At 39.9% G+C, this 23,959-nt stretch overlaps 2 protein-coding genes across 3 annotated transcripts in view; one reads left to right on the plus strand and one right to left on the minus strand.

Moving 5' to 3' along the window:
- dcxr (dicarbonyl/L-xylulose reductase) overlaps positions 1 to 9,979 on the plus strand; it is a 26,921-nt gene extending 16,942 nt beyond the window's left edge. Inside the window, exon 8 of the mRNA XM_088000597.1 lies at positions 9,644 to 9,979. Coding sequence (XP_087856723.1) covers positions 9,644 to 9,663 — 20 coding nt within the window. The 3' untranslated portion in view covers positions 9,664 to 9,979. The remainder of the gene's footprint in view (positions 1 to 9,643) is intronic.
- Positions 9,980 to 10,608: 629 nt separating this feature from the next.
- LOC122562137 (ras-related C3 botulinum toxin substrate 3) overlaps positions 10,609 to 23,959 on the minus strand; it is a 39,997-nt gene continuing 26,646 nt past the window's right edge. For both annotated transcript variants that reach the window (XM_043714719.2, XM_043714717.2), the window contains exons 2-6: positions 22,123 to 22,194; positions 21,918 to 22,035; positions 17,868 to 17,930; positions 17,166 to 17,325; positions 10,609 to 12,198 (exon numbers count right to left, since the gene is read on the minus strand). In XM_043714719.2, the coding sequence (XP_043570654.1) occupies positions 12,068 to 12,198; positions 17,166 to 17,325; positions 17,868 to 17,930; positions 21,918 to 22,035; positions 22,123 to 22,194 (544 nt within the window). In that variant the 3' untranslated portion in view covers positions 10,609 to 12,067. The remainder of the gene's footprint in view (positions 12,199 to 17,165; positions 17,326 to 17,867; positions 17,931 to 21,917; positions 22,036 to 22,122; positions 22,195 to 23,959) is intronic.

A 23,959-nucleotide genomic window follows, 5' to 3' on the forward strand; every position in this document is an offset into this window, starting at 1 on the left:
TGACCTTAAGAGAACTGCATAAGAAATTGGAAATGAATTGGTTTTACAAACCATGATTAAACTATTTGGCACTCTAGGTAGTCATCAAGGTAATAATCTTCATTGATTTGGAATACACTTTGCGTGTATCTTGCTGTATAGTTTGGTAAAAATAATGCTAACCAGAGAATTTGAAAGAAATACAGACGTCCCGGCCTTACAAATGCTCGTACTCACAAACTGACCTCCATAAAGCCTATTATTTTAAACGATCTTACTTACAATGGTTTGTACTAACAAATGGGCGGTATCTTACTGAGCGCAATGCTCAAATCAGTGCAAGTTTTCAGTGGTTCGTCAGCCTGTGGGAGAACAGTGCCACACCGTTGCTATTTTAAGTTGGATCATGTAAATGTTGTGCATGTTATGTTTTGACATAAATTCTTTGCATTTACCCTAAACCATGGCTTCAAAGCATAAATCTGATCCAAGTGATGGTGACGCATCAAAAACAAAGAAAACTATCACAATGGAAACAAAAGTGGAAATAATAAAGCAATCCGAGAAGTGAAATGCCAACAAACTATTAGAGAAGTATTAGGCTACAGTTGATCAATGATCAGGACGATTATAAAGGACAAGGAGTGTAATGGGGCATGTGAAAGGCTCTGTTCCAATGAAAGCGATAATTATCATTAAGTAATGCAGTGCTTTATTTATCAAAATGGAAAGGCTATTGGTAATTTAGTTTGAGGATCTAAATCATCAAGGTAATAAAAACAATGACTACAGATGCTGGAAATCAGATTCTGGAGTAGAATAGTGCTGGAAAAGCACAGCAGTTCAGGCAGCATCCAAGGAGCAGGAAAATCGACGTTTCGGGCAAAAGCCCTTTGTCAGGAATACAGGGAGAGTGCCTGAAGGGTGGAGAGATAAATGAGGGGAATGGTGTGGTGGGGTGGGGAGAAAGTAGCATAAAGTACAGTGAGTGGATGGGGGTGGGATGAAGGTGATAGGTCAGAGGGGAGGGTGGAGTGGATAGATGGAAAAGAAGCCAGTAGGACAGGTCATGGGGACAGTGCTAAGCTGGAAGTTTGGAACCGGGGGGAGGTGTGGGCAGGGGAAATGAGGAAACTGGTGAAGTCCACATTGATGCCCTGGGGTTGAAGTGTTCCGAGGCGGAAGATGAGGCGTTCTTCCTCCAGGCGTCTGGTAGTGAGGGAGCGGCGGTGAAGGAGGCCCAGGACCTCCATATCCTCGGCTGAGTGGGAGGGGGAGTTGAAATGTTGGGCCACAGGGTGGTGTGGTTGATTGGTGCGGGTGTCCCAGAGATGTTCCCTAAAGCGCTCTGCTAGGAGGCGTCCAGTCTCCCCAATGTAGAGGAGACTGCATCGGGAGCAACGGATACAATAAATGATATTGGTGGATATGCAGGTAAAACTTTGGATGTGGAAGGTTCCTTTAGGGCCTTGGATGGAGATGAGGGAGAAGGTGTGGGTGCAGGTTTTGCAATTTCTGCAGTGGCAGGGGAAGGTGCCAGGACAGGAGGGTGGGTTGTTGGGTGGCATGGACCTGACCAGGTAGTCACGGAGGAAACGGTCTTTGCAGAAGGTGGAAAGGGGTGGGGTCTGTTTGGAAGTGGTGGAAATGTCGGCGGATGATTTGGTTTATGCAAAGGTTGGTAAGGTGGAAGGTGAGCACCAGGGGGCTTGTGTCCTTGTTACGGTTGGAGGGGTGGCGTCTGAGGGCAGAGGTGCGGGATGTGGACGAGATGCGTTGGAGGACATCTTTAGCCATGTGGGAAGGGAAATTGCGGTCTCTAAAGAAGGAGGCCATCTGGTGTGTTCATGGTGGAAATGGTCCCCTGGGAGCAGATATGGCAGAGGTGGAGGAATTGGGACTAGGGGATGGCATTTTTGAAGGCGGTAGGGTGGGAAGAAGTGTAATACAGGTAGCTTTGGGAGTCAGTGGGTTTGTAAAAAAATGTCTGTGTCAAGTCGGTTGTTATTTAATGGAGATGGAGGTGTCCAGGAAGGGGAGGGAGGTGTCAGAGATGGTCCAGGTAAATTTAAGGTCAGGGTGGAATGTGTTGGTGAAGTTGATGATTTGCTCAACCTCATCGCGGGAGCACGAGGTGGTGCCAATGCACTTATCAATGTAGTGGAGTAAGAGGTGGGGGAGTGGTGCTGGTGTAACTATGGAAGGTGGATGTTTTACGTCGATCTTCCATCTTCCAACAAAGAGACAGGCATAGCTGGGGCCCATTTGGGTGCCCATGGCTACCCCTTTGGTCTGGAGGAAGTGGGACGACTCGAAGGAGAAATTAAGGGTGAGGACCAATTCGGCCAAACGAATGAGCGTGTCGGTGGAAGGGTACTACTGGAGACAGCGGGAGAGGAAGAAACGGAGGGCTTGGAGGCCCTGGTCATGGCGGATGGAGGTGTAGAGGGATTGGATATGCATGGTGAAGATGATGCGTTGGGGGCCGGGGAAACTGACGTCTTGGAGGAGGTGGAGGGCACGGGTGGTGTCTTGAATGTATTGGGGAGTTCCTAGACTGGGGGGATAGGACAGTGTTGAGGTAGGTAGCGATGAGTTCAGTAGGGCAGGAGCATGCTGAGACATTGGGTCAGCCAGGGTGATCAGGCTTGTGGATCTTGGGAAGGAGGTAGAACCGGGCAGTGCGGGGTTCCCGGACTATGAGGGTGGAAGCTGTGGGTGGGAGATCCGCCGGATGATGGGGGGTGGGGTCATGATCAAGGGGGTGGTAGGAGGAGGTGTCCTCGAGTTGGCATCTGGCTTCAGTGGGGTAGAGGTCAGTGCACCAGACTACCACTGCACCCTTTCCCCCCCCCCCCCCCCCCCCCCCCCCTTTATCTGCTGGCTTGAGGGTGAGGTCGGGATTGGAGCAGAGGGAGTGGAGGGCTGCGCGTTGAGGGTGGGAGGTTGGAGTGAGGGAGGGGGTAGACAGGTTGAGGCGGTTCATGTCTCGGCAGCAGTTGGAAATAAAGAGGTCAAGGGCGGGTAATAGGCCAGCATAGGGTGTCCAGGTTGATGGAGTGTGTTGGAGGCAGGCGAAGGGGTCCTTGGAAGGTGGGCAGGAGTCCTGTTTGTGAAAGTTAGCTCAGAGGTGGCAGATGAAGCGTTCGACGTCACGGCGTGTATTAAATTCAGTGATGCGTGGGCGGAGGGGCTTAGTGCAAGAAAAGACCGAAAGTCTTTTTAGTGATTTAAAAGCTGCACGTGCAGCAGCTGAAGGTGCTTGTAATTAATTTGTTGCGAACAGGGGTTGGTTCAAGTATTTCAAAGGGAGGGTAAATTTACACAATATTAAAGTGCAAAGTGAAGCAGCGATTGCTATTGTTAGTGCTGCTGGAGTTTCCTGAAATAGTGAATAAAATTATTAAGAAGGGAGTTTATGTGCCTGAGCAAACATTTAATGTAAACGAGACTGGCTTATTTTGGAGAAAAATGCCTGGAAGGACATATATTTCAAAAGAGGTAAAAAACTGCTCCAGGGCATAAGGCATCCAAGGATAGGCTAACATTATTACTTGGTGGTAACGCATTCGGGGATTGCAAGCTTGTGTATTCCTCCCTAAAGATTCCTGAAGAAGGACTTATGCCCGAAACGTCGATTCTCCTGTTCCTTGGATGCTGCCTGACCTGCTGCGCTTTTCCAGCAACACATTTTCAGCTCTATTCCTCCCTAAATCCTTGTTATCTGGAAGGCAAACACAAAGGCTTGGGTAACAAAAGCTCTCTTTAAGCTTTGGTTCCTGATGCTGAATGTTATTGCTTGTCTAAGCAGATTCCTTTCAAAGTTCTCCTTGTACTTGACAACGCCCCTGGACATCCAAACACTTTAGATGACCTTCACCCCAATGTAAAGGTCATCTTCTTACCACCCAACACCACATCATTAGTTCAGCTAATGGATCAGGGAATTATAGCCTCCTTTAAGGCTTACTATTTACGTAGGACCTTCTCACAAGCAGCCAGGGCAACCCAAGATGGTGTAATGACCTTAAAGGAGTTCTGGAGGAATTGCAACATCTACGATGGCACCAAAAACATTGCAGGTTCATGAGACGAAGTAAAGAATACCAACATGAAAATAGTCTGAAACAAATTGTACCCCCAATTCGCAAATGTTTTTGAAGAGTTTACAGCTGAGGACCTTGCTGAAGCCAGGCCAGCTGTGGTTGATATTGATAGCAATTAACTGCAGTTAGACATCAATGAAGATGATGTCTTGGACTTGAATCTCATGCTGAAGAACTGACAAATGAGGACCTTAAGGAGCTGGAGCAACAGATGATAGCATTTGAGGAAGAAGACTGGGACGTAGAACCCAAAAAGTGTTTGATGAAGGAGTTAGCTGAGGTCTTTCGTCTCATTATAACAGAGATGGCAAAGTTAGAGGAGCAGAGAGGTTCGTCAAAGTTTACCGGATAGTTACTGATGGACTCAGCTGCTACAAGGCTATTTATAATGGGAAAAAGAAAAGCTCTGTTCAAGCCACCCTTGATGTTTAAGAAATTGACTTCAGACGTACACCGCCCAACTCTCCAGTAGCAGGTCCATTCTCTCCAGCACCAGGCCCATAATCCAATTAATTAAGTCATCTTAATTATTAATTAAGGGGTCCTTCCAGTATGCAAGACATTGACTGGAACAAGAGTAAGTGTTAAATTGTTTAGATAGAAAAGCTAATGATTAAAAAGTTAAGAAATGTTTCTTTAATTTTTTTTATACCTATACTGTACACACGCACACATTCTATTATAAATACTGTACTGTAGTTACATTTATTACTGCTATTACATTTAAGATGTTTTCGGTAAAATATATACTAAGACTGACATTTGACTAATTGACGCTCAATGTGAACCGTGTGTAACTGTTCCGATTTACATACAAATTCGACTTATTAACAGCCTTAAAAATGGAACTCATTCATTGGCCAGGGACTTCCTGTAATGGTAAATGAAGCAGCTGGACTTCGGATTTTGCTCATACATTTTGAAAATGTGTAATTCAATTTATTACTAAATGTAGACTTCCTAACAATTGGCTAAATATGCTTTAAGAGTTCAGTGCTGACATCTAGTCACAAGATCTATATCAAACTTACTGTCAGTGTAAATAAAGAAACCAAAACATCAACTAATATAAAGTGGCATATACCACAGAATTATTTCCTTCCACTGGTAGATTAAGTAGGTTGCTTTAAGCTATTTTTAAGTGCTTGTATCCAAGTCCAATTAATTTGTCAACTTCCTTTGAATGTTTTGCTCTACCTTTTAACTACCTACCTCTCCCTGCGCATCCAGTCTAAAAACTGCCCTCCTTTCAATCAGTACAAGTTTGCCTGTTTTTATCTTTCAGTTTTACAGTCAACTTTTACTAATCTATATTACTCCTGTGTCCACAACTGTTTTATTGCCCATCACTAATTTTCTTGGTCCCTTTTAAGTTCTAAGTTCTTGCTATAGATTTCCTATACACTAGTTATATTTCCTGCATTTATTCTCTCATCTAACTGCTTTCTTCAGTACTCAACTATGCAATGCAAAATTGTAGCACGTTTCCTCTTTGGCATGTGCTTGAATTAGACATATTTAAATACTTACTACTGCTGATCGAGTATTTGCCACATTTTCTTTCCAGTCAATCTCCATAATGTTGTCATTTTGATGCAATTATAGCTTAGTTATTTATCCTCTTTTTGGCTTTTTTAAAAAAAAGTGCTTAATTTGACCTTGTATTATGCTTATCAACATCACTACTTTCTCAAATACATCCCTCAACCAATGTTTAGGTCACCTACTTGATTCAGTTCGTTAAATAGAACCAGGTTAAACAAACAGAACTACAATTTTTTTATCAATCATAAACACCGAGCAAGAGGAGTCTCCAATTTCATCACAAATATCCTAATATACTGTTCGCTAACTTAAATCTTCCACAATAATGCCTATTGTTGATATGTAATGAAATTTGCAAACAAATTAAGCTTTAATTTCCTTTCCATTGGTCAGTAGATAATTATATGTTCCCAGTGAAGCAATTCCTCTGCTGGATTGATTTGAAAAATAGCGAAAGTTTTCTGTTGCTTCGACCACTTTCTAATTTTGAAGTCTTACATCTAAAGGTATCTTAAACATTGATATTCCTCTTCATTTTTCTACCCTTTTTCCCCATTAAATAATCTTGGGTATAAAATGATCCATTCCACTCTTAGGTGTCATCAGAAATGTTCTACTTTCAATAAACTTTTCACGTTTTGTTTTTACTGTAGATGACAGGTGGTGCCTCTAAAACTGATCCACTTACTCCAAGCATAACATGGACTGTTGGGTGTGAGTGGTTGCTATTTTTAAGTGTGCGACCAAGTAACAATAATTCATTAATCAAATATGGCACAGTTTATTTCACGAATCAATTATACAAAGATAACCTTTAATTACAATTAAATCATTTTAAAATAAGCCAATACATTATCTTCAGCATCCAGTGCAGTGTTCAAATTTTATTGAGTTATTTTGCCTATGGCACCATAGTAAGGACCCCACTATTGTTTTCAGAATCAATCTTCTGTAACAAATTATCTCCCTCTCCATCCATTGAATTGATATCGGGGATTTTTTGAATGATCTGATGCCACTTTGTGCAGTGTCCCTTAATGTGCTAATAAAATGATACAGAACACAAGTGGTGGTGGGGATGTTGATCACCATGATTATTCTCACATGTTATGAAGCCTATTTTCTCCTCTTAACCTATTTGATGCAAGTGTGATCCTTGAATGCCTTGAGGCATGTATCCAGTGGTTGAATTCCTGCTGTTGGAACTTCTGGTATAGCTGTGATAGATGTTAATTCTGTGCAAACACCTCCATCTCACCAGTAACAAAATGTAAACATGTTCCAGACTGACAGACCAGCAGGCTATCTATTACACACATTATCAATCCATAACTTCACTCCAATCTTCTCAATTCCCAATTGACATTTGTTGGATTGAGAAGATGTATGCACTCCTGGGAACCTTGAACTAGGGGAAATGCCTTTCAACTGAGATACCAAGGTATTTCTTCTGAGGATAGTAAATGTCTGAAATTCTGTACCCTAGGGAATTGTGGAGGCTAGATCACAAAGTATTTTGAATAGGAGGTAGACGAGTTTTGAAATAGGGAGTTCAAAGCTAGGAGAAGCTGAGCTCTGGAAGGGAAATCCAAAACTTTGACCTACCGCCAGTGGAAGACCAGCAATAAGATTTCAAGTCAGGACAATGTGTGGCTTGGTCAGGATCTCGCAGGTGGTGGTGTTCAGGTTTCTGCTGCCCTTGTCCTTCTTGGCAGCAGAAACCTGAGAACACCACCACCTGCGAGATCATTGTGAAGGAAGGTGCTGTCAAAGGTCCCTCGCTCAGTTGTTGCAGTACAGCCTGTGGAAGGTAGACACGGATACCATTGTTTTGCTAGAGGAAGGAGAGTGAATGTTGAAGGGGGTAGATCTGTTCCTAATTAATCAGGCTGCTTTGCCTTGGATGATATCAAGCTATGTGATTTTTGAACTGCACCTAATCAGACAAATGGAGGATATTCAAATCACAATCTTGCTCTACATCTTGTAAATGGTGAAATGGGGAAGCAGGATGTGAGTTAGTCAATAGAATTCCTACCCTCTACTTTGAATTCATTTTTGGGAAGTGGGCCAGCATTTATTACTGATCCCTAGATATCCTTGAGAAGGCAGTGGTATTGCCTTCTTGAATCACTGCGGTCCATTTGGTGTTAGTAGATCCACAATGCTGTTAGGGAGGGAGTTCCAGGGCTTTGACCCAGCAACTCGAGGGATTGACTCTATTTCCAAGTTAGGATACTGAGTACCTTTGAGTGGAGCTTGCAGGTGGTGGTATTCCCATTTATCTGCTTTTTGTCCTTCTAGACAGTAATGGTCATGCGTTTGGAAGGCACTGTCTAAGAAGCCTTAGTGAATTTCTACAGTGCATCTTGTAAATGGTACACACCACTGCTATTAAGTGTTAATGGTGGATGTGGTCCCTATCAAGCAGACTACCTTATCCTGAATGATGATCAGTGTCTTGAATGTTGTTGGAAATGCACTCATCAAGGCAAGTGAGAAGTATTCCATTCCTCCAGCCACTTTGCTTTCCTTTGACTTGAATTCTGCTCAGGCTCCTTAATGCCATTCTGGGTGAAATGTTGTCTAGATTTTAAAGGGTAGACAAACTTGCCTAACCCATTCAGCTTTTTTTGACCGTGTTTGGACCAAGGCCATAAGATCAAGAACGAAGTGGCCCTGGCAGATCTCAAACTGATCATCAGTGAGCAAGTTATTCCTTTACAGGTGCCACTTGATAGCACTATTATTAGTCCTTCCATGACTGCTGTTGTCTTGTGTAGTCTAATAGGGTGATAATTGGCTAGGTTGGATTTTTCCTTTTTGTCAATAAGACATATCTGGGCACATTTCCAAATTCCCAGGTAGATACCACTGTTGTAGCTGTGCTAGAACAGCTCGACTCAGGCTGCGACTAGTTGGGGAGTACATCTGGAGCAATATTACTGGCATATTGCAAATGTTTTGGGTATCTTTAACCATTTTGTGATAATACATGGATTTAATCAAACTAGCAGTGATGCTGGGCACTTCAGAATGAGGCAGAGAGAGATCACTTCTTAGCTTTTATTCTTCTCAAGAAAGATGCAAATACTTCAACCTGGTTTTTGACTGTGTTAGTCAAGGCTGGGGATATTTGTGGAACCTCCCTCCTGTTAATTGTCCAACACTGTTCACGACTGAACACAATAGGGTTGCAGAACTTAGATGGAGGGATCCATCTTCAACAGGTGAATTAGTGAGAATGAGGTCAACTATATCTTTCCCTCTTGTTGGTTCCCTCACTACCTGCTGCAAACCATGTCTCTTGTAGCTGAGCTGGACAAGTCCTAAATGACTATCAGGTAGATTGCCCACCATGCCAAGGTTAGTGAAGAACATTAGAAGCCCCTCATGCAGAGCACATTCTACACCCTTTCCAGAATTCATGCACCCTTCAAGTAGTGCTCAACATGGAAGAGTAATAATTCATCAGGTGAAAGAGCACATAAGTGGTAATCAGCATAGGTTTTCTTGGCTATGATCTGATACTGTAAGATTTCACAAGATCTAAGTTAATGCTGAGGACATTTTACTGAAGGACATGATGGTCACTTGCCATAGTGTGTATGGATGTTTCTTAAACTGCTGGGTATTTTCTTCATTATACCTGTATTATCCTGTTTCATGAACTGACTTAAAATAAGACATGAGTCCAGTACCACACTCTCGACTCTGATCTCCAGCATCAGCAGGCCTCACATTCTTCTCCTTAAAATAAGACATTTCTGGGGTGAAATATTGAGGCCAAAGACTAATACAACTAAAGCATTTTGTTGCAAACAGCAAAGAGCAGCATAAACTTTATAGGCCAAGTAAATGAAAAAGCATGACTTTTGGCTCTGAATAAATGGAGTTGTTCTACGTGTCATATCAATGTACATGTTTTACTCGTGCATTTAATTTCTATACACTCTTGTTCTTCCTATATATCTAAAGCTTACTTTCTTGTCCAAACTTTCCTCTTTACATAGGATATGGGCATTACAGATAAAGCTAGCATTTGTTGTCCATTCCTTGAAGAAGGGCTTATGGCCGAAACGTCGATTCTCCTGTTCCTTGGATGCTGCCTGACCGCTGCGCTTTTCCAGCAACACATTTTCAGCTCATTCCTTGAAATAACAAAGTGACTTGCTAGGTTAACCACATTTGGCCAGATCAAGTAAGGATGGTAAACCTTTTTCCCTAAAAGGTCAATGGTTGGGTTTTTACTACAATCTGATACTTTGACGATTTGTTATTGATTTATTTAATTAATTTAATTTAAATTGTCCACTTCTTCTGCAATGAAGACAATTTCTCCTTTTTAAAAAGTCACTACAGAAAATTCCAGACAAACTTATCCACTTCTAGTAAGAATGTGATCCTTGGCCCTACCTTCTTAAACTGCTTCAGTCTTTGCAATGACAGTGTACCTATGTGTTAGGCAGCAATTTCACAATGAAGGAATAATGATATGCTGCTGCATAAGGATAGTAGGTGATTTAGAAGGGAGGTATTCTGACAACATTGCTGCTCAGCCTTTTTAGTAGTAGAGGTCAGGGAATTAAAGTGTTCCTCTTAACTATAAACTTGGTGAGATACTACAATGCTTCTAGTAGCCATGATACATAGAACAACTATTGGAAATAGTATTAAAATAAAATTGGACAAAAACAGCAGATATTTCAATTCAAGCTGCACTGCAGAATTTCCTCCTCCATTAATCATTTAGCAGCTTAATGACTGTGACAACACACCTGTAAAGCTCACAGTCTGCAGCTCTTTATAAAGATTTATCAACCATGTCACACACTTGATTATTTAATGTGCCAAATGATAATGTTACACAGAATGCTCTAGTGAGAATAACTGCATTGATTCCCTTTAGCATATTATATCTAGTGCAAGTGAGGGACTACTATACAGATTTTAAAAGAAGAAAACGATAACATTAAAGTAATGAGGATACTACAATATTTAATGAAATTCAATTCTTAAAACATAATTTGGTTCAGAAGTTGCACCTTGAGAATGTGCCAAGTTAGAAATCCTCAAAAACTTGTACGAATGCATTTTTAAGAAATCACAAACAATAGAACAAAAGTAACAATGAAATTACCAGAAGAGTCAGCTCTCTCCCAGGGTTAAGGCTAGGATGTCAATTAGAATAAAACATTGGGACTCAAATCATGCAGGCCAGTCCTATAAATGAAGGTGCCAAGTTGGCAAAACGTTTTTGTTAGTACCAGCTAGAAAGTGCAAATCCTGCATTACTAGTTGGACACTACATCTGGCAATTTCTACAATTTACTGTAATATTTAGAATGGAGAAACCCTGATCAATTATTTGTTGAAACACAAGTCTGCTAGTGCTGTAATAAAGTTAATGAACACAACAGTTAAACACTGACTTTACATAACCAGCAGAAAGCCTTTTTACACAAGTCTTTCACATACACAAGCCTCCCCCACCCCACCCCCCGCAACTTTAAACTTGCACTTTTGCCCATGCTGCACTCAGTGATCCCATATTATCTAGCTGCTTATTGAAAGGTCAAAAAGTATTTCCACAATAATTAACACTGCAGTACCCCTCATTTTGATTTTCTGCATCAAGACATGGTTACAAAAAGGCCAAAATCCAAGTCCATGCAAAGAAAGGTCCATTTTAGACAAAAGTCTTTTGGAATTTTCATATACCTAACTTAGTTGGAAAAAGAATATGCTAAATATATATGTTTATTCAAAATAATCCATTTAAGAAAAATTGCAAATTATTGCATGTCTTTTGATTTCAATAATTGTCAATATAGACTGACTAGCACTAAAAACTACTGCTGGTTCAGAACAATGAATGAAACAAGTAAGCAAGTAGTGGATGCAAAAAAGTGTTGAAACAGGGCATGAACAGCCATTGTTCATTTCTAGGGTTTCACACTTTTCAGTTGTTGAAGTGATAAATAAAGAATAACAACATGGACAGCAAATTGCAGAATCAGAACACTGTCCAAACACTGTAGTGAATCAGTTATGTAACCAATTAAAATTAAAGGAACAACTCCACAAAGATGAAAGGATCCATTAATACTGTTTCCACAATGGAAGTGTCATTGTGGACATCATTTAGTCTTGAGCTGGATAGGAGCTACTAAAAGAGGGGATACTGCAGCTTAACAAAATATGATGGGGTCCACCCATGAAGACAGCCACATTGCCTCACATAAAATCCAACACACGCTAACAGAATAATTACTGACTTCAGGACTTAACTCTCAAGGCTAACTGCTCCAACTCAAGAGAGAGGCGACACAAAGAAGAACACTCTCTTCTGCAGTCTCATACCACACAGGGTCATGATTTGGATAAAATACCAGCAGATTGTGTTATGAAGGTATGATTTCCTGCGTGGTGTCTTCCTAAAAAACAGTGCACTTCTTTCGACGTTTTTTCACAGGTGGTGGGCACAGCACAGCTCGAATCGCTTCATCAAAGACAGTTTTCAAACCTCGCTGAGTGAGAGCAGAGCATTCCAGGTACTTTACAGCACCTGCACAGAAAAATACAGCTTTGAAAATATAAAGTCATAGAAAATGTTCAAGATCACCATATCATTGTTTTGTTGCTGAGCCTTCCTATTTCACCACTTCTTAGCTGTCACTAAATATAGTCAAGAGCGCTCAGAATCTAAATCAACTGCAGTTGCTTTACTTGTAGTAACAATTTTGTATATTTGCACATGTTTTGGAAGTTGTGTTTCCCATTTGTTTCTCCATGATTCTCAGTTGGGAGGCCACCAGAATTGCAACAAACATCACTGCCTCCATGGTCTGGGCTTGCATGTCAATATAATTAAAAGCCTGCAGAAGGCAGCATCCCCTACATCCTGACTGAGATCAACTAGTAGGTTTACTCTCAATAATACACCATGTGATCATGTAGACATGATTTTTAAAAAAAAATTAGTTCAATCAATTGTACGTGAAGCATGATTTGCAGCTCAAGTATCTGAGCTGAGAACCTGGCAGACAGAAAACAGTTTAGGAAGGATTGGGAACTGTGAGACTGGATGTTCGGAAGGTAGTGTTTTGGACAAGTTAAATATTGGAAATGGTAATTAACATGAGGCTGGGAAAAGTTGTTTTGGGTGGGTGGGGTGGGGGAGTTGGGGGAGGTGTGGAGTGGATGTGGGTTGGGGGTGGCGGTGTCACCTTTTCACATAATCTATTCCATTATCCCAAACAATGTATGTGAAGAATATGACATGTACTTTATTGTGGCAATCTCTCGAAAGTACTCAAAAAAGTGGAATGTGAATTTTGTAGGCAGTTGGCATATGTGCTTACTCTGCATTTGTAAGATGTAACAAAACTAGCACCAAGAGGATACAGAAGCATACTTATTGGACAAGCCAATAAAATAACTTGCCATCACAGCCGAGAAAACTGTAAAACAAATATTAATAGGCTTGTGCTGAACTTGATAATTTACAGGCTAATGTCAAACATTATTATTTTACTGAAACGCCTCACGTAGACGGATGTTAATAGTACTAAAGAGGTACTACAAATGGTCATAGCACTTTCAGCTTCATTTCTAACAGGGGAGGGGGTGCTTTAAAGAGGTTAATAGCCTACATAAACAAGGAAGCACAAAATAGCTCAAAATAGGCAGAGTTTCCCAGGGGATTGGAAGTGGTGGATTTCTTCACTTTCTCACGAACTAACAATAAAAGTCAACAGTGCCCTCAGCACAGAATGGAGGATAAACTGTAATTCTCCCAGCTGCTAATACAAAGGCCCCTTTCAGTTTCTGCAGGGCCCTCCTCCAGCATCATGCAGAGCCTTTATTTTCACAACAGAAACCCAATACGAATAATTATAGGCATTCACAGATTACACAAGTACAGTACTCTATATCTTCATTTCCCCACCCACATTACTCTTCGAGAATGAACGACAAAAGATTATTACACTTCATAGGGATTTAGAAATAACTGTATAAAAAAGTTTAAAGCTATGTATTAAATCAAATAAACATTCTTCCTGTAACACGGAGGTAAAACAATATATAACTTGTCCAAAGCTTTATTCTGTCCCACATACCAGTCATTGCTAACGTTCTTCCTTATGTAGCAGGTTTTACATGTCATAATTCAAGGAAGTGTTGATCATGAACCAGACAGACTTGATCTGCAATGAAACCTGTGGGGAAGACAAACTACTGGGTGCTGGCATTATTCTCATCTAGCTTGTGATAACTCTACAAACCACTGTCCTAATGAATAGCTTTGGCTAGAAAATTGAGAAACCCATCATTGGGGTGCATCTGTACACAAACAGAATGCACATATACAAGTTCTGTTCACTGATTTGTTAGCAATTTGTGTTAGGGAACACAAACCTGGTTGTGAATTTTTATATTTATTAGTTGGCCACCATTAGCACAACCCCCCACCCCACCACTATCATCAAAACAAAAAAGTATGTTTCCTCATAGGATCACTGCTTCAAATTTGTGTACAGCTATTGCTCAGAGTCCATCACACCTGTTAATTACCATGTAAAGTCTGCAAAAAAAAGTCTGAAGTCCAGCAAAATAAATTACAAAGCATGATTTAGAAAGATCTTGTTGTTCCATATTAATGCATGAAATTCATTAGTTTATAGTACACACGTTTTATTCATTCAGGGATGTGGGCTTCACTGGTTGGGCCAGTATTTTTGCCTATGCCAAGTGCTCGAGAAGCTGGTAGTGAGCTACTTTCTTGAACTGCTACAGTCTGTTTAGTTTAAGTATATCCATAATGCTGATAGGAAGTTTCAGCATTTTGACAGTGATGGATTGGCAATATAGGTGGCAAGTGGCTTGAAGGGAACTTGCAGGTGGTGATCCCATATATCTGCTGCTTTTGTTCTTATAGATGGAAGGTGGCATCCAAGGAGGCTTGGTGAATTTCTGCAGTGCATCCTGTAGATAGTACACACTGCTGCTACAGTGTGTTGGTGGTGTAGGGAGAGAATGTTCATGAATGTAGTGTCAGTTAAGTGGGCTACTTTGTCCTTGATGGCATGGAGTTTTTTTTGAGTGTTGTTAGAACTCTGATCTGACCTGGAAATGGCTAGGTTTCAGAAAAGCATTCAAACTAATAAGAGAAGATGTGGGAAACAGACCAAAAAGCCCCAGAATTCAGTGTCAGTAAGCAGGTGGGAATAAAATGATTACATTGTAAAGGCAGAAGGTTTGGTGTATGGAACAGTAGGAGGATGAGAGAATCCAATTGCTTGAAAGCAGCATTTTGCTTCAGAATGCTGTATATGATAAAATAATTCCAGGGATACCAGTACTTTTCTTAGCTTGTATGCTTCATAAACTGATATGTAGTCTTTTAAGATCTGACTTAGTACTGGGTGAAAAGGACTGAGAAAACACATTGAGGGGATGGAATTCAGGTCCAGGGTTGCTGCCTAAAATAAAAATTATAATAACATTGAAGATTAGATTGGTGGCGAATGAGAAATATAAGTATATAGTACAGGTACTATTTGTTTTGTTCATGTAAAGGGAAACTGGGATTTGAATTGGTTTGCACCAAATAGTCTATTTCTATGTTATAACTTGTGTTGAAGCCATTTACAGTAAAGCTTTACACATAGTTGTTTCACAGCAACTCTCACTGCAGCTGTACAGAGACTCACTTTCTGGTTTTGATTACAGCTCTTTTTTTTATTTAGGAGGGAGCAATGAATATTGTATCTGATTCGTTAAGCTGGAGGATATTCATGCAACAAAAGAGCTGCAGACTTGCATCTAAGTACATTACACAAAAACAAAACTATGCACCACCCGAAAAAATAGCAAGTTACATAACAGCTCAATGGAATGCCCCTCATTTGCGTTATGTACACAAGCACTTTTGTAGCAAAAGATTTTCTCATCAGCCACGTTTCAATAACAAAACAAGAATTATTAACAAACAGCAATCTTTATTAAATTGTTCTCAAAAATTTATTTATGTTCACTTGGTAACTAATTCCAGGTGAAAGAAAATATTTTTTATTTGGAAATAAAACTGACTGTCATAATAGTGGAAACTTTGGTATTAAATTAATTCTTGGCACTGGATAAGTTGCCTTTACATATCCCTTGAATTTTAAATGCCAGGGATGTATATCTCTACACTAGATTGATTTCCTAATGAGTTAATATAGAACTTCATTCTAGATTTAATCACGGTGCAAAATACCTCCTGGGGTTACTTGCACACTGGAGTTCAGTGTCTGCCATTTAAGTTTCTTCTCCAACAACCCTCACCTTGATTAGCACCTTTTTAATACAAGTCATTATTTTTAAGTATTTTCTCTTAAAACTGAAGACGTGAAATGCTTAAATATTGAAGAAGCCTGCGGTAGTATGAGTTTAAAGACAAAAAGAATGCTGGGTATCCGAAATAAAAATAGAATGTGGTGAACCTACATGCCAGGCCAATGATCAGTTGAAAGAAAAAGTTGTATAAATGTTAAGGAGTGACTCAGATGCAAATACTCAATATTTTAAGTACATCTAAGCCTAACTTTCTCATTCAGCTTCCAAATGCTCACTAGATACATTATATTCTATAGTTAGTTCAGATTCTATTGAATCTCTCATTTCGCATTAACATCCTCCAGCACCTATCAAAATTAATTGTCAAAATGTTAACAGTTGATATTTCCACACATCCAACAAGAGTCTCTGAAAAGCTTTTTGACAGGTCATTGTTGGAAGAATACACTAGCACAGGAAATTTTAGTATTAACTGAATTCTTGGTGCTGGATAAAAGTGTTGCAGCACAAGAAACTGTTGTCCTTGTTTTGCCCTCCCCTGGAAACAAAATATAAACACAACTTCTATTTACAATGAAAATCTAAAATTAGATTCAAGGATTAGGTTCATGGCGAAAATATTTATCAAACAAATTCAAATGAAAGTCCCCAGAAATCCTAAAAATTGCACCATCAACTTAAAGGAAAGAAACAGGTTTAATTGATGGTGGAAGTACGAAAGGGCAAACACACTAAACTTTTAAAAGAGTGACTCAAGGATTAAATCAGGTATTTCATCCAGTGCAACCAGATTTTAGCACCTCCCCAAGATTGTCCTGATATTAAGCCAAGGTCTCAGGTCCCTAAGGTTTCAGGATTATTTAGCATCAATTCTGTTATCCAATTCTCTGACACTGCCACAATGTTGGATGCTCAGGGCATACCCAGAAAACTAGCTTTCATTTCCAATGGAGTGACAGACCATCTCTGTTCTCCTCAGACTAACTGTCAAATTAATATGTTGCAGCAAGCCATATGCATCAATGCAAAATATCCAAGCAAAACAGAATGGCTGGCAGCACTTGGGAGCATGGCTTTTTGCATTATGTTTTGATGCCAAACTTTCATTTTAATATGGGCGCTAGATTCTCTCCCATTGTGTATTCAAAATGGTGAATATTATAATTTCCCCTCGATCTTATCACCACTCACCTATCTCTCTGGCCATAGCCAGCCCCTGCGGATAGGTAATGGGAGCCAGCTTTTTATCTCTTAGCCTTTCAATGGTGTCCTTATCATCCCGCAAATCTAGCTTTGTTCCTACCAGGATTATTGGTGTGTTTGGACAATGATGCCGTACCTCTGGATACCACTGCATGGAAAAAAAAAGACAAGACATAGCATCAAATAAAATGTCCTTCTGTATCAGACTTCTCATGAAACTCACTCACCTACAATTATATTTTAATGTAAAATCACCAGTATGCTTTGGATTTGTCCATTTGTGACTACATGGAGAAATCTCAAATATATTTGGGTTCCAAGTTTCAAATGTTCCAGACACTTCCCTTCCATCAATACTAAGAAAGTTGCACAGGAATGCACTTGGGAGAAGGTTACCTGCATACCATTTCGGCTGAGGAATGGTGGATAAGAACATAAAGGTCACAGCAAAATTATGAACAGCTTCTATAAGCACATATATTACACAAGTATCCTACGCCACTGCAAAAGTGGGAGACAATAGAGATTAAAGCATTTGTTTATTTCTCTGGAATTAGACCTTTGACCCCAGTGAACCAGGAATCTCAGACTATATACAATATGCCCAAAAGATTGCTTAAAAATTCCTTACTCATTTTGCAGGTGCCAGATTTACTTAGACCCCTCTCTGGTAAAAATAACAGGCATTACCTTTGCCCTGACGTTTTCAAAGGATGCTGGGCTCACAAGAGAAAAGCAGATCAAAAACACATCCTATCAAAAAGGAAGAAAATGAAAAAAAAACAGTTAAAGCTGATCCACATAAGTAAGGATTTACCAACATTACCTGTATTTTTAGGGAAAAATCAAAGTGATAGAGACAACAGAGAGAATAGAGAGATGTGAAACATTTATGACACAAAGAGGAGAGATAATTCATAAGTTACTCAAACTTAGTGAGGTTAAATCCCCTAGTCTGAACTGTCTGTATCAGCACACATTAAAAGTTAGGGAAAAGGCACTATTGCATACATACCAAAGTTCATTTGAGAAAGGAATAGAGCTGGTGAGTAATGGGAGACAGCTAATGTGATTTCTTGAAGTAGCAAGTTCAGGGAACCGAACACTAATTAGTTTAACATCAATGACTGGAAAGATTATGGAATCCTAACTCAAGCATCTAGAAAGTGAAAACATAATAGCACAGTCTTCAAAATGAAAGGCCGTTTTTGTCCAAGATACTAAATTATTGGAAGCAACAGAAAGAATAGACAAGGGTAATATAGCAGATGTAACATTTGAGAGAGAGAGAGAGATTTCCAAATATCTTTCAATAAACCACATAGTAATCTCATTACTAAGGTCAGAGCACAAGGGTAAAAGTAGGAAGCTGATTACAAAACATCAAAACAGTAAAGGGTTAAAAGGTGTTTATTCAAGATTGTGCGAAGTGATACTGCATAAGGATTGATACTGGGACAACTGTTCTTCACATGACTGATTTGAACTCAGGAAGCAAATTACAATTTCGAAATTTCTAGATGACTCCAAATTGATGTAATTAATAAAAAGGAAGACCATGACTAAATATAGGAAAACATTACTTGCAGAATGGGCATGCAATTGGTTGACGAATGCCAATATTTGACAAATGCCCTTTTGTAGAAAGAATAAGGAGGTCACATATGCTTTAAAAAATAAATTTCCAAGCGGGGATATGAATATACAAATCAGTAAAAGTAGCAATGTAGGTGAAGAACAAAATAACAAGCCAAGGCAACTAAGCATTTGGGTATTTGTCAAGAGCAATAGAATTAAAATGAAACTAAACTAAACTTGTAACAGAACCATGATCAGATTATATTTGCATGTTTCCCTTTATTGGAACGACTAAAGCTCGCAGCCACAAGTATGTGATAATTACTAATACAGGAAATTCAGGATAATGTTCTTTACCCAGATAGTGGTTACGTAGGAAACACTGTCAAAACGAGGACTTAAGGAAGCTGCATAAATGTGTTTGAAAAGAAAGCGAGAGGAAACATGTAGACTTTTAAGCACAGTTCGAGGCTATTTGACCCATCATGTTTGCGCTGGTCAACCAAATTAGACTACACTAATCCCATTTTCCAGCTTTTGATCCATTGCAGTGGAGACTATGCAAAGCAAGTGAACTGCTAAATAGTGCTGAAATGTTATGAAAATTTCTGACTCAACCACCCTTCGAGGCCATGAATTCGAGAATCCACCACCCTCAGAGTTAAAATATTTCTCACCTACGTTGACTCTTCTCTTATTCTTCTACCTGATCTTAAATCTATGCTCGATTGTTACTGCCACGTCTATTAAAGGAAAAATTGTCACCTTATCCACCCTATCAATGCTCCTCATAATCTTATAACCTCAAATCAGGTCCCTACTTGACTTGCACTGCTCCAAGGACACAACCCCAGACTACGTGGGTTGGCACGGTGGCTCAGTGGTTAGCACTGCTGCCTCTCAGTGTCAGAGACCCAGGTTCAATTCCCGCCTCGGTTGACTGTCTGTGTGGAGTTTGCACGTTCTCCCCATGTCTGCATGGGTTTCCTCCAGGTGCTCCGGTTTCCTCCCATAATCCAAAGGTGCGCTGGTCAGGTGAATTGGCCATGCTAAATTGCCCAGTGTTAGGTGCATTAGTCAGGGGTAAATATGAGGGTAGGGAAATGAGTCTGGGGAGGTGACTCTTCAGAGGGTTGGTGTGGACTCATTGGGCCGAAGGGCCTGTTTCCAAACTGTAGGGAATCTAGTCTAATTCAAATCTTCCCTTGTACCGCAAATTCTCCAGCTACATCTTGGGAAATCACCCAGAGTCCTCAATCACATATTTTCTATAATGTGGTGATCACAGCTGCATGCAGTACTTCAGTTATAGCCTAACCAGCAGTTTATACAGATCCAGCATTACCTCCTTGCTCTTGTATTCTGTGCCTCAGCAAGTATTCCATAATTCCTCATAACCATGTTATCTACCCACCCTGATATCTTTCGGGATCTATGCATGTGGTACACGGAGGTCCCTCTGTTCTTCAGTATTTTCGAGGATTTTACTATTCAGAGTTAGCCCTCTATAAGTGCATTACCTCATTTTTCCCAGGTTGAATTCTATTTGCCACTGCTCTGCCCATTAATATCCTATCAGAGTTTACAGCTATTCTCTTCTCTACTCACCACCTTACCAAAGATTATATCATTCACAAACTTCCTGAACGTACAGAGTACATTTAAGACCAAATTGTTAGCACATTCTACAAATGGCAAGGGCTCCTGCACAGAGCCTGTGGAATTCCACTGGAAACAGACTTCTAGTGCCTATCACCACCCTCTGCTTCCTGCTTCTCAGTCAATTTCGGATCAAATGTGCCATTTACCTTGGATCCCACAAGCTCTCTTTCTTGACCAGTCAGCAACAAGAGACCTTATCAAAAGCCTTGCTAAAATCCATGTAGACCATATCAAATGCATTACTTTCAACATTCCTGATAGCCACCTAAAAATATTTGATTTAAAAAAAATGATAACCCTTACAAAATCTATGCCAATCATTTCCTAAAGTGTAGATATATTTTGTCCCTCAGAATTTTATCTAATAACTTCCCCACCAACGAGGTGAGAATGACTGACACAAAAAGACATGACCCACTCTCACTAGTATCCCTATATATGGATGAGGAAGATACCACTTCGACTGGGACAACACATCCATCCTAGAACAAGTCAGCGACATGCACGAGATTTCCTAGAGGCATGGCATTCCAACCGGAACTCTATCAATAAACACATTGACTTGGATTCCATTTACCACCCCCTGAGAAAAAGAGCAGGTAATGACATCACCATAGGAAATGATGTCACCACAGGAAATGACAACACCAACCCAAGAACACCCAAACATATAAATAGAAAGTGGGCTACACCACCAGTGCTTCATCTGGAGGCTCACTGAAGATGTTACCTAGTATGGTGAAGAAATGTCTGAAAACAAACCTTCCAGCTCAGCAAACAAACCTACATCCAGAACCTCAACCTGAGCGACAAATCTTCTCAAAACTCACTTTCATAAACATTCGAAGGAAAGCAATCATGATACACAAAATTATTTTTAAAAATTACAGATTTGATTACATTGCACCATGTAACTCAACAACAAGTCAAGGAGGGACAGCTTATAGCTCCTAATGGCAAGACAGACATTAAAATCTGTTACCTTCATGACAAAAGTATTATCTTTCACTGATTAATACCAAGCGCTGGTTAATTAACCTGGCTAAGTTCAGAAAATGCCAATGGCTTTGGGAAAAGATGTGCCGGACACTAAGAAGAAATGCCAAATGATCCAAGAGCTAATCCTTTAATGAGTCCAACTGCAAGCTGCAATACAGCTGATGCACACAATAAGTCAATGGAAGAGCAATCATGGACAGTATGAAAGCCAATATCAGGGTGCAGAGGTCTGGAGGATATCCACTTTCCCTAACTAATGATTCGGAGACTCTCTTCAATGCTTATTCTACATTGTTGTCAAATTGCAAATTTGCTGAAAATTTGTAAAGACATCAGGCAAGGACAGGACAATTTTTACCCCTTTAAACAGATTGCTCAATGGTATCGTGGTTCACGAGAGTAACAATTACTTGGAGGGGATATGGGAAGATTTGTGGCATCTAAACTCCAGCAAATCAAACCTCCAGAATAGGAAAGAAGGAAAATGACAAGGTAACATACCGTCTGTGGATAAGAGAGAGGTCGGAGTCGGTCATAATCTTCCTGACCTGCTGTATCCCAGAGTCCCAAGTTCACTGGTTTCCCATCCACCATAACATTAGCTGAATAGTTGTCAAATCTGCAAAATTAAAACATTAACATTCAACAAGCAAAAATATAAACAGTTTATGAACGCTTCATAAAGCATGATACTGTCAATACTTACACTGTTGGAATGTACTCTCCAGGGAATGCATTGGTGGTGTAGCTGATCAGTAGGCATGTTTTACCTACAGCACTGTAAACGCAAAGAAATTAATATTAATAACAAAAGTTTGTGTTAAGTCTTATACATCTCACCATAGAGAATCTTTGAATACAACTGAGTGCCTTCCAAATTTATTAATCCATTTAATTTATTGCAGGTTGCAGATTTTAACATTGAAATACTTTGAAATACAGAGCTCTGACACACACTTTACAGCTCTGAATTCAAAGTTGCAGCATTAAATTTCCTTTGGGAACCAGTGGCAATAGCATGAATAAAAATGTAGTGTAATTATAACTGTGTGGAACTTCAACATTTCAAACAAAAACTATAATAAACTGAACAACACAAATATAATAAATACCAAAATACTGAATGAATTGTTAAGCAAATACAAGAGTCAAGTTTGGCTGCTTATCATCATTTCTCTTCACCGAGAACCCCCACTTCCTCAGCTCCACCCCACCTGTAGTCCAGACAATTGTTTTAATATACTGATACTCTGCTATTCAAATTCCTAACATACCATCAATTCTGCCTGAATACTACAGGAGTATATCAATTTGAGAGCATTCCGACTTATTATTTACAACCTAAATACCAGCAATGTACAAGTTTTTAAAGATGTCATGACTCAAGTCAGTTTTAGTTTCTATATGAAATACAGTACTTTCATACTGCAGCTATTTTTACAGTACACAAGACACCTATACTACCACTGCACCCAAAAGGTGATTGCTTTACTCAAAGCCAGAAATTCAACTGATTACATTAAATTCTTTGGGTAAAGAATAGGTGCTTTTCTTTTTAAAACGCCCTGTCCTAGAGATATACAACTCATTTCAAATGTGGAGAAAGAGTCCGTGAAACATCTTGCATCATTATCCAGAGCCTTACTGTCATAATTTATAGATTACATATGTACGCTGGAGGTGGTTTCATGCAATATTGGATAGGGTTGAAATGGAGTCACCCAGAAGAATGACACGCTTCAATTTCAGTTTTCATATCATGTTTAATCTGGTGCAAAAACATTTTGGTTTGATAGTTGGAAATAGAGCCCAAAAAGAGATAAACAGTTGCGCAGACAAAAGAATGGTTAAAAGGTTGGTATGAGAAATGAATAGCTGCAAATTAGTGTGGTAACAGCCCATGTGATGCCAAGGCCTGGTGCATGGGGGTGGAGGAAATTATGGGAAAAGGTGCTCAAGCCCTAAAATTGTTGAACTAAATATTAAGTCTAGAAGACTACAGGGATTCCAAGCAGAAAACGAGGTGCTGTTCTTCCAGCTTGTGCGGACCTTCACTGGAGTACTACAGCAAGCCTGAGACAGAGATGTTGGCCAGAAAACATGATGAAGTGTTGAAATGGCGAGCAACTGGAAGCTCAGGGTCTTTTTCTGAGACAACCTAGGTGTTCTGCAAAACAGTCACCCAGTCTGCGCTGTTTCCCCAACGTAGGGGAGACCACATTGTAAGCAGCAATCTGTGCCTTTTGTGAAGTTTTCCTTCAAATATAGCTTCTTTTAAAATGAGGAAATATCAATAAACTACATTTATTACAGTACAACATATTGTGGGAGATACTTTGAAGACATTAAAAAGGGCAAGTATTGATGCAGAAACATTTAACAGATGTGATTGTGAATGAAAGCTCTTCACTACCACCAAAATACTCCTACAAAGCCACTTTAGTTGAAAATGTCTTGATCTTCACACTTTTAAACCACGGGTGGTCAACTAGCATGGATGTGCACTTTCAACAACGGTCTACGAGACATGTTAATGATAAGCA

The sequence above is a fragment of the Chiloscyllium plagiosum genome, unplaced genomic scaffold, assembly GCF_037043375.1.
Source record: "Chiloscyllium plagiosum isolate Xiang-an unplaced genomic scaffold, Cpla_swu_hap1 HiC_scaffold_25, whole genome shotgun sequence".
NCBI classification, from domain to species: Eukaryota; Metazoa; Chordata; class Chondrichthyes; order Orectolobiformes; family Hemiscylliidae; genus Chiloscyllium; species Chiloscyllium plagiosum.